General features: G+C 49.2%; 1 protein-coding gene across 1 annotated transcript; it reads right to left on the bottom strand.

The window, feature by feature from the left end:
* Positions 1–5,931: 5,931 nt before the first annotated feature.
* Foxa1 (forkhead box A1) lies at positions 5,932–11,227 on the bottom strand. Its single transcript, XM_013012279.1, has 2 exons — positions 11,105–11,227; positions 5,932–8,679 (listed from the first exon to the last, which is right to left on the bottom strand). The coding sequence occupies exons 1-2, from the start codon at positions 11,174–11,176 to the stop codon at positions 7,333–7,335; spliced, it is 1,419 nt and encodes a 472-aa protein (XP_012867733.1). The 5' UTR covers positions 11,177–11,227; the 3' UTR covers positions 5,932–7,332.
* Between the last annotated feature and the right edge of the window lie 8 nt (positions 11,228–11,235).

Raw genomic sequence — 11,235 nt, 5'->3', positions numbered from 1 at the left:
GGGCTGGGGCTGCGCCGCGGTGCGGGTCCCTAGGAGCGGGTCTCGCCCGCCCGCCTCTCCAGGCCGGGCCCCTCCGGCGGGAAAGAGCCCTGCTTTGCTCTTTTCGTTGGCCAAGCACAATTGTGTTATTGGAGATAATGAATTCAATCCCCATCAAAGGGCATTAGGCTCGCCCGGGCCCTGGACTTGCTGATGTCTTTTTTTTTTTTTTTAACTAGAAATGAAAGGCAAAGAAGAAAAAAAAAAATTCTCTAGGGGAGCCTTGCCCCTGATCGCCGCTTTTGAAGTGAAGGGGCCGGGGCATTGTTGTTCACCTCGCGGCCCATACGGCTGAAGAAAGCCCGGGCTTTTGATGGGCTGAGAACCGCCTCGGCAATGAGCACCACGTCGGGCCGCGCGGCCTGCGGGCAGCATATGGTTCGGGGCGCCTGGGTACCGTCTGGCGGAGAGGAGGAGACTTAGCCAGGCAGGATGGGACCGCGCGCCGGGCCCGGTGGCCAAGACCCAGTGGCGAAGACCCCCAGGGCACAGGGGTGGGCTGTTCCTCCACCAGCTTCATTGAGTCTCCCATGGCTTCCACGTGTGGTTCATCAGTTAAGACTCAAGACTCCCACTGGGATTCCACACGGCACTTTGGGGGCAATTACAGGTGGGAAAAGCAGAGCTCTAGGTGAGGAGAGCGAGATGGGACTCCAGATCGAAGATGGATGGATGGCTTAGGCGAGGCTGATGGGCCCTCCCAAGGTGTACTGCTCAGAGAAGCACGTCTGGCGACTTGGCATTTGGGAGATCTGAGCAGCGGGACCCCTGGCCGCCGTGGGGCAGGCGGGAGGAGGCCCTTACCAAGCTGCAGGGCGTAGCAGCTCAGGCCAGTTTCTGCTCAGGTGTTGGGGCAGCTGGTCCCCACAGCTCTGAGCCTAGGATGGCGCTTTAGCACCTGCTCACCTTTCAGAAAACAAAAACAAAACTTGTTGCAGACATTTAAGTTGACTTCCTGCGCCCCAACGTAAACGTCCCACACTTCGATACGCTTCTCCTTACCCCGGGCACGCCTCGGGGTCCGTTAGCCCCAAGGGCCAGCAAGTAGAACTGTGCGCTTCCTTTGGTTGCCCTTCCCATTCCCAGTCCCTAACACTCCCCGAAGGATCCAAGTTCCCCGCCCAGTTAATACATGATCCCGGCTCAACACTAAAGAAGAGCTGTCGGGCAGAAGGGCCCTGACTCCAGGGAAAGGAAGAGGAAACTTTGTCAATGCTCTGCACTACCACATGACCCATTGCAGGCTGAGCTGGGGAATCGTCCTGCACCTTGCCCAAGAGAGCACGCGCGCGCGGGCGATGGTGTTCATGGTTGAGCGGCTGTTGGGTTGGTAAATGACAGCCAGATTCCGGGAGGGAAGCACGAGTCTCCTAAGTGGGGCTAGGAGAATGTTCCCAAACCACCAGCACCAACACAGGAAACCATCTCTCCAGAGCAGCAGTGCTTTTCCCTTGTGCCCAGTGGGCCCTTAAATATATAAATGAGTATCTCACTGCAAAGCCCCTTTACATTCTTCTCATTGAATTGTGTTTTAAAGTAACCACTACTTGGTGTAAGTGAGGAAAGGAAGAAAAAAAGGAACGGACCCTAGAGCAAGATTAGACAAGCCTAAAGGGACTAACGAACTCCAGAGGAGAGAGGGTAAAGAAACTAAGGGAGATTTCCAGTTCAATTCATTTTCCCTATTTCCAGGCAAGGCTTTAGAGGGGGAATTTCCAGGTTGTTTTTCTTGGTTTCTGAAAGGGAGAAGCCCTTAATCTTTAAGAGGCATTGAAGGAAGTAGAAAGGCAACCTCACACTAAAACTCGGAATCAAGTATTGTCCTTGGACGTAACTGGCCAGTTTCTGGACTTGATTTCCCCACTTGGACTCTCACCTCTACTACCACAGTCCTATTAAAGCCCTTGTCTCCTCAGATTTTGCCTACATTATAGGCTATAATATTATATTATTATAATATAGAGAACCCAAATCTCCTGAGGTAGCATCTAAAGAGCTCTTCAATTTAATTCTGCGTATCTTTGTGGAAGGAGAACTCACTCTTAGGCTTTCCTCTTTCAGTGTGTGGTCACAGCTACCATAACTGGAGAAAGGAGGAGGTTATATGGAAAAAGAAGGGTAGTAAATTTCCCCTTGTCCGGGTTGAAAAAATGTTAGTAATAGGAAACTGTGGCATTTTACAAGTTAGAATTGAACTCCTTGGGTATTCTCCAGTTCCATAATGCTGGCTAGTAGTAGGGCTGCAGAGAAGGGAAGAGGAGGTGGGGGCGGGGCAAGGTGAGGGCTGTAGTCCCAGCTGTGCAAAGTTCAATGAACTGGGCTCAGAGCTGGAGAGAGAAACGCCAGTGGAGCCATTATGACTCCAAACTTATCTATTTGGAAGAAAAAGACCCAGAAGATTTAAAGTAATCTGTTGTTAAATGTTATTTGGATACATTAAATAGCTTCCAGAGATAGAAAATAAAATTTGCTTATGGGACTCCTTTGAAAAACCTATTTTTCCAAATGGATTGTGTGTCTAAACAGGACATTATAAAAAAAGAAATCCAAGTTATTTTATTTTCTTACATTCGTATTTATTTTGAGTATCTATTGTTGTCAATGATTAATTTTGGGGAATATTTATTTATAAATTTCAGAGTGACTTGATTACCAATTTACTTCAAAGTAGATTGAAATAATCACCTTGCTGACCATAATTATCACTTAGAGAGGAAGTATTCTCTTAACTGAGTTTAGTTGCAAAACACATTTTACCACAACTCAAAATTGGTATTTAATGTTAAAGGCACACTTTTTTTTTAACAAATGTAATCGTGTCCATTAAATATTTTAAGCAATCTTACTTTTCAACGGGTTATTTTCCTCTTAACATATGAAGGTATCACATTAAAATACATTATAGATAAATGTTCTACAATATTACTGCTAAATCAACAGAAAACCAATTGATCTTGAGGAAAGGTTAATTAATTTGGGCTACAGGTCTCCTACTTTGGTCTTCAATAAAAGGAATTTCTATTGATTGTGGCAGGGATTTTAAGAAGAAATTTTAATAAGCATTCTCATGGAACTGAGATCAATGTTTAAAATGCCAAAACAACAAGGTTTCAATTTTTTTTTACCAGTCTGGAAAATATTTGCTGCTATGGCTTCATTCAAACGTTAGACTCGTAAGAAAAAACGAGTTTCTGCTCAACAGTGACGTCAGGTATGCCATCTTTTGAAAATGAAAACAGCAGTTAAAAACTTTAATAGAACTTTGTTTTCGTCGCTGTAACTCTGCCCAATTTATTCTGCTAGACCAGGGATTTCCAAGGGACAATGGAAATTAAAATGTGTCTTTGAACCCAGCATTGGTCATCTTGAAGACAGCGGACGGAAGCTGCCTTCTACTGCCGAACACTTTTTGAGAGTTTAGCGTCTGCTGAATAGAATTGGTGAGCTTTTATTCTTATCTCTCTTTGGTTGTTTTTTTCTTTTTTCTTTTTTTTTAAGCAGTGTTTTTTAAAAAAAAAAAAGTCTCAGAGCTGAGCATTCGAACGCAAGGTCACAGCAACCACCGCAGCTTCCTTCGCCTGCGCTGGACTCCCTGGGCAAAACCTTTGGCTCTTTTTCTAAGTGTGTGCTCGCTCGCTCGGTGGTGGCGCGGTCGGCGGCTCCGGGGGCCCGGCCAGCGGTCCACGGTGCTCTGCTTCCCTCCCCTTCTTCACACCCTTCCCCCACTTCGGGCGAAATTCCTAACTAGCCTGAGGGTGGGGGAGACGCGGCGGCTGAGCCGTGAGCATCCCCTTTCCGGCCCCCTTGCTCGGGAGCATCCCAAGTGAAAACCAGAGGGGACGCCGCGGCGAGAGGGTAGGGGGTGGGGGTGGAAGCGGACTGGGGTCGTGTCGGGGAGGGTCCCCGCACTCCTTCCAAACCACAGCTGTTTTCCTCCTGGCCCCAGGCGCGGCGCCCCAGCCTGCGCGTCCGGGCGTTTGTGTGTCCGGGTTTCCGCGGCGGGGATTACGCAGCGGGAGCCGCGGTGACCGCGCAGGCCGCCGGGGCAGCAGGCCGGTAACGAGGCGCCCGGCCTTCTTTGTTGACTTTTACGTCTCCGGCTCAACAGAAGATTTATTCGCCGGGAGGGGAAAATGCCCAAACAATGAACAACTAACTGCACTTGTCATCTCGAGATGCTTGCAGTCCTGCTCGGTCCCTTCGGCCCAGGCAACCAGCTGTCCAGACTCCCCTCCTCCCTCCCCCCCCTCCGCCCCTACCGCAAACCGGAGGGCATCACTACAGTGCGGGGCAGCCGACCCGGTCGCCTGGAGGTGACCGGTCTGTGAAAAGCCAGCGGTGCAGAAAGTGGGCCCTCCGCACCTCTGCCCAAAGGAAAACCCGCTCCCCACGACGGGCCGGAAGCCCAAGACTCGTCGCCTGCAGCAGCAACCTTCTATTTGCAACACCCCCCCACACCCCATCCCAAAGGAGAAACCTCTGCCTAGTAAAAGAGCAAGAAGAGCCCACTAGAACTTGCAGGGGTGAAGCAGGACCCTGATATTGCTAATATGTTAAAAGGAGGAGAAAGGGAACCTCACGAAGGGGCAGCACCCAAATCAGATGCTGTAGATTCGAGGGACCAGCAAAAATACCGAGGCCCAAGCTCATGCATTTATATTACATTTGGAATTCAAATCTGCCAACGTTTGTTTACCTGCCATATAACTGTTGAGATGGAAAGCTTTTTCCTCTTTTTGGGATTTTAGTCGCCTCCCGAGGCCTCCAAATTAAGTTTTGAAATTACTCAAACCAGCAATTGCTCTCCCCCCCCCTCCTTACCCCCCACATACACCTTCTTTCATTAGTTGAAGAGAGCAGAGCTGGGATTTCTGGATTTTTCTCAAGTGCTACGTGGCACCCTTCTCTCATCTGGGGAAGCAATTACGCGATAATTAAGCGACTCGCACAGCTCTTTTTATCTTGTCCGCAATGTGGAGTGGGGCGATCAAAGTAAAAGCTGTCCAAGTTCAAGCCCTGCAGAGGATGGAGTCCATACACAGGGGCTCGGGCAGGGCAGCCTCTGCTTTGGCTGGCGTTGTTATTGTTGATGTCAATCTCAACAAGACTTACAAAGAAATAGGTGGACTGGAAAGTGAGCCTACTATCAAAGCAGATTAATGATTTTGTGATCCCAAGCAACTATGGGGTGTGAAGTTGCATTTCAAAGCTTCTTGCAAAGCAAACAAATCATCAGCCTTAAATTCTTAGGGACAGAATTTGTAGAGACGATATTTTTCAAAATATCCTCACGAAATGCAAAGTACTAGCTACTCTGAAAATGTCCCAGTGACACAAAGCTTGCCCTGCAGGAATGAATTAACTCCCTCTCATTTCAACCTAAGCTACCAGTACGGTGCTACAGCATTTTCCTTCTCTTTTAATAAGGGCACCCAGTCTCTGTTGGAGATAACTTAATTTTATCACCAGAACTGGTATTTCGTTCTCACTTGAGTACTCAGATAAAAAGAAATAAATAAAAAGAAATAAAAAAGAAACAATACATTGGAGAAGGAGGAAACTAATGCTATTTGATTTCATAGTGGAAAAAGCTCAAATGTGACACAGAAGGTTTATGGCCATACATAACAAAAAATACTGAAATAAACGCTACTGGAAATAAAGAATTTTTAAAGTCCCAATATTTGGAATGTTAAGTCAGTTTTTTTTTCTACCCACTTGAATTTTGATGCATTTTACTAGCTATGTGTTCATTTAAATCTCAGATGCAAACAGTATTGTTTTCGATTATTTTTCTGTTTGTCATTGACATGAAATTCCAGAATTTGAAAACTATCATATTCAGAAGGTCCATTTTGGATTTGATTAAGTGAAGCAAAGTAACAGAAATCCTTTTTGTTAACATTTGATTTATTTAAAGTCCTTAACTGCAAATGATCAGGAACATACTCCACGGCTTAAAATCTCATATTATTTTCGTTATTGAGATCAAAATATCTTAATTACAATCACGTTGATAAAAATTAACATTTTAATTTCAAATCTGAACCATCATTCAAAGCAATTTCAGCTGTAAAGAAAAAAGAATAAACCATGCAATAAATTAACATTGAGAAAGCAAAGAGGAATAATAATGGGACCCCTTTGGCTACACTAACACCATGTCCAACTGTGGAAAGTGCATTAACACTGGATGAAACAGGCCTAGGATAGTGAGGGTGATAATTAAAATGGCCACAACCAATAGGATTTTGGAACCTTACACCCAATTCTGAAATACAGTTTCCTATAACTTCTCTCTCCTCAATGTTATGACATTCCTCTTTTGTTTCTGAGAAAAAAAATCATTTAAGTGGAAATACATACACAGAAGCTAATTTTATACATATGACCTTAGATTGACATGACCATGGTGCTCCATGGAATGAGAGCAGAGTTCTTCAGCAGGCAATTCCTGAGAATTGGTTCCCAGGGCCAAGTGGGTAGAGAGGACAGAGGGAGGGGGTCTTGTAACTCCTTGGTCAGGCAACTCTTGAAAATGTAGTATGCGTATCACTTACCTATTACCTCTATATGTTACTCAAAGTATGGAGAATGTTTACAGATCTTTGCATGAGTAAGTCCATAGACAATATATGTGCATTTCACTTAAAGACACCTGCTATCTGAACCAGAAATAGAAGCTGGAGAAACAAATGGCTGGCTGTGCCATTTGTAGTAGTCTGTTTACATCTTACTGCCTAACTGCAGCACTGTCTTTCAGTACTTTCAAGAGCCCCTAGTGAGTACTTCTTTTTTCACCATTTCAATTCTTAAGATTAAGAATATTGCCACAGACCTACCTGTAAACTTGCATGATGGGGTCAGGTAAGGAGGAGTGGGGGAAGCACAAACAAATATTTTACAAACTTGACCATGTTTCTTTCTTTTTTAAATAAACCCTGCAAAGACTAGAATGTGTCTGCAGGGGAAAGAAGGGAGAGAGGGAAAAAGGCAAAGGAGGGATTATATATATATATATACAGTTGTGGATCATTAAACTCTGCAGGAAAAAAAATTGGTGGGGTTGGTGTGGTCTTTGCAATAATATACATAAAGAGTTTTGAATACAATAATAAAGTAACAGTCCTTTCCCTGGGGAGGGGGGGGGGTTGTGCACGGAAAATAAAAAATAGTTGGGATTTGATTATGCTGTTGGTTTGGTACATGTGGTTTTGTTTGTTGAAGAGTGTTTGTTTTTCATTCTCTCTTGCTACCAGCATGGCCATGCAGACAAAACCCCAGTCCCGGGAGCTAGGAAGTGTTTAGGACAGGTCTGGAATACACACCTTGGTAGTAGGCCGGTTCCAGGGCTGAGGGCTCGATGGGGCTCCTACTGGCCACCGAGGCGCTGCCCAGAGGAAGGCTGGCGGGCAAGGCGGCGCCGTAGGGAGAGTACTGCAGAGCCTGCTCGTAAGCCTTGAAGTCCAGCTTGTGCTGCTGCTCCGAAGAGGACATGAGGTTGTTGATGGAGAAGGGATGGTTGAAAGAGTAGTGGGGATCCCCTTTCAGGTGCAGCTGCGACTCATGGGGGGCCAGCCCGTGCGCCGGATGGGAGGGGGGCACAGAGGCCAGCGCCCCGGGCCCGGAGCTGATGGGGGGCGCAGAGGAGGCTGGAGTCTTCAACTCCGCGGCGCCCCCTGTCGCCGTGGCCCCGCTGTGGTCCAGAGTCTGGGGGCTGGCGGCGGGCCCCGCGGCCGGCGCGCCCTCTAGCTGGCCAGCCTTCGCGTGCACGCCCCGGTGGAGGGGTGAGTCGGCGCCGGGGTTCCCCGCGCCGGAGGGGTCCTTGCGGCTTTCGGGGCCTCCCTTGGAGCCGCCGCCGCCGCCACCACCGCCACCACCAGCGCCCCCAGCTCCGGGCTGCTTCTCGCACTTGAAGCGCTTTTGACGGCGCAGGTAGCAGCCGTTCTCGAACATGTTGCCCGAGTCCGGGTGCAGCGTCCAGTAGGAGCCCTTGCCCGGCTTGTCCGGAGAGCGCGCCACCTTGACGAAGCAGTCGTTGAAAGACAGCGAGTGGCGGATGGAGTTCTGCCAGCGCTGCTGGTTCTGCCGGTAGTAGGGGAAGAGATCCATGATCCACTGGTAGATCTCGCTCAGCGTCAGCATCTTGCTGGGCGCCTGCTGGATGGCCATGGTGATGAGCGAGATGTACGAGTAAGGCGGCTTGGCGTGCGGATAACTGCGCTTGAAGGTCTTGGCATCGCCGCCGCTGCCGGCTCGGCTGCGACCCAGGTTGGACGGCGCGTACGCCATGGGGCTCATGCACGGGTTCATGGCCGCCGCGTAAGGGCCCAGGCCGTTCATGGAAGCGGCCGGCTGGGCGCCCATGGCCCCCATGCCGCCCGGGCTCAGCGCCGTGCCCATGGCGGTGACGCCCGCCGCCGTCATGCTGTTCATGGCGCCTGCCGAGCCCCCTGGCATACCCGACACAGCGCCGGGGCTCAGGCCGGCTCCCAGGCCCGGGTTTGCGTAAGACATGTTGAAGGAAGCCGGCGTCATGTTGCCACTCGTGGTCATGGTGTTCATGGTCATGTAGGTGTTCATGGAGTTCATGGAGCCCAGGCCCGAGTTCATGTTGCTGACCTGGACGGAGGAGTAGGCCTGGAACCCGGGCAGAGAGAGAGAGAGGGGCGCCCCGAAGGGCGGGGTTAGTGGTGGGTGCCAGAGGCTGGGGCTAACCCTCACCCCCAGCGAGCGGTGGGCATTTGTGCAAGGCACGGGGACGCCCCCCCTTCCCCACCACACACACACACACTCCCAGGCCACATTGTTAGGCGCCCTTCCAAGCCCAAGCAAAGATGTCTTGCACGGCAGGGGGAAAATCCTAACGCGGCAGGCATGAAAGACAAGCGCTCACACAAAATATTGTCCCCAGGAAGATGTGTAATCGCCTTACACGCCAGGCTTAGGGGCTGGCGTCCAGGGCCCCTTCATCTCCTGCGTCCACGCCAAGCCGTGCCCCATGCCTCTAGCCTCTATCCTACAGCTGTCTTGGCAAAACGCCTTTGGGGCAAATGGTTTCTACAACCCGGAAAACGGAATGATTCTCTCACCCTGGCCCTCCTCACTTCGCCTCCAGGGTGCCAGGGTTCCCAAGGCGCTTCCTCACGGCAGGGAGCCACGCGGGGCACCAGCTCTGCGCCCACCTTGCCCACCCTAGGCTGGCAGACCGCCCGGCCATACCGCAGTCTCAGTTGTGCTGGGTGGCTGTTAATGAAACTCTCTTTGATAGAGGAAATCATTTATGGCTGCACCGTCCCCTCCCCTTCCCAAGTTCCCCAACAGCTGGCTTTATTGCTAAACAACGTGGGTTTCTTTTTTCTTTCTGGTTGTTTATTACAATTTAGAAGGAGCGCTTTTCACCTACTTCAGCGACTGCAATATTTAAAACTTAAAAACAATTTTTACAACCGAAGGGACTGGGAGCGATGCATAATGATATCAACGCACCACACACACACAATGTTAACATGACTTTACATAGATCTTCATGCATCCATTGAAAAACTTGCAGCTTGTTAACCTATTTCTGATCCCCTTACTCTTGGAAATTTTTTGCTGAGACAACTTGTTGAAATAATCATCTGTGTTTCTTCCCACATACTAATACTTTGGACTGTATTTCAAAGCCTGAGCTTTGAAACGACACGAGTAGTTTGGAATAATTTAAAATTCCAAAAAAATTCCCCTGACTTTCTCTTAATGCTATTCTTTATACTTCCTAATTCCCGGCTTTAAGATGTAAGAAAGCTCTTTCCATAGGGGTCTTAACTGGCTGTTGGGTCGAGATGACGGCATCAGAATTAAACCTCTGGAAGAGCTCCTATTTTTTTCTTTTTAAAAAAATCATTGGCGATGAAACTCTTATCAGTTGCGAACTGGGAACTCTCTAAGTATTTTCAAATTATGGAGCCCAGAAATACTGAAAACTGAGTGTCTGATAATTCAGCAGAGAATTTTGATGTCTTTAAATTTGTGTTTTTCAGCAAAAAAGGACTGCATTTGAAAACATTAGAGGTGAGCAAATTAGGAGCACCCTGCAAGATATTACTAAAGCAAATAAATTCAAGAAATACTTCTGTGAATATATAAATCGAGTATTTCCTGATTTTATATTTTCTGCCCAGGTCTTAAGATTTTTTTTAAACTTTTGGATTTATTTTCTTTCTCTCTTCCTCAGATTACCCAAGGCTGTTTTCATAAGCGTTTTCGATAACGGTATATTAAACGTTAAGGGGGTAATAACCAGCTGTTTCCAAGGGGAAAATGCTTTTAAATGGTATTGGTCCTGCCTGTACCCGGTTATCCTAGCAATCCTTTTGTGCACATTGTAAAATAACCCCCCTGAACATGCCACCATGCCACCAAGGGGACAATGAAGAGAAACAGGTTCTTCGTCCCGAGTTCTGGGGGGGGGGGGGGAGGCGGGATTCTGCTCACACCAGCGCCACCCAGCGGTTCTACGGAAGAACGAGCTCACTTCTCTGCAAACAGGGCTTTTGAAGAACAAGTTTGATAAAAAAAAAAAAAAAAAATTAGGAATCGTTTCATTCTCCCGAAGCCCAACTTTAGCGGCAGAGTGCTTTTACCGTCAGACAGACGCGAAGGAAGAGGGGAGGGAAGAAGAGGCCGCCCTGAAGGCGAGTTCTGGGCTTTCTCAGAGTTGCTCCCAACTCCTGCCAGCGCCCGCCCGCCCGCCCTCCCGCCCGCGTCCCGGGCTGGCTCCAGCTCCCGCTCTTCGCAAGGCAGAAGCAAGCGCTTCCCACTCCCCGTGTTTCCAAAGCCGGCGGCACTTTTCTAAAACTCTCGCCCGCTGCAAGCTCCAGGACCCGGCGAGCAGCCGGGTGCTCTGGGGCCCCAAGACCCAGAAGGGGCCACCCTGGGCGGGCGATCGGCCATGCCACCCTAGAGGCACCCCAGAGCCCGCCCGCCACCCTGCTTTGCCCCGCACACATCTCACGCCGATCTCCCCCCCAACACACACACGCGCGCTCCGGGGACGCCCCATCGGCTCCCCGCCTCTCACCTCCTGCGTGTCCGCGTAGTAGCTATTCCAGTCGCTGCTCTCATGCCCTTCCATCTTCACAGCCCCTAACATCCTGGAGCCACCCGGTCCGCTGCAACCATCAAGCCCTGGGCGAAGCGACGGGCGACCTC

This window comes from Dipodomys ordii, unplaced genomic scaffold, assembly GCF_000151885.1.
Source record: "Dipodomys ordii isolate 6190 unplaced genomic scaffold, Dord_2.0 Scaffold16, whole genome shotgun sequence".
Lineage (NCBI taxonomy): Eukaryota > Metazoa > Chordata > Mammalia > Rodentia > Heteromyidae > Dipodomys > Dipodomys ordii.
Note: the sequence above shows the minus strand (reverse complement) of the source record. Positions and strands in the feature narration are given on the sequence as shown.

Coding starts and splice junctions, on each gene's coding strand:
- Foxa1 (XM_013012279.1), bottom strand. CDS start 11,176: ATGTTAGGGGCTGTGAAGATGGAAGGGCATGAGAGCAGCGACTGGAAT. Junction 8,680..11,104: donor ACTACGCGGACACGCAGGAG/GTGAGAGGCGGG, acceptor CCCGGGTTCCAG/GCCTACTCCTCCGTCCAGGT.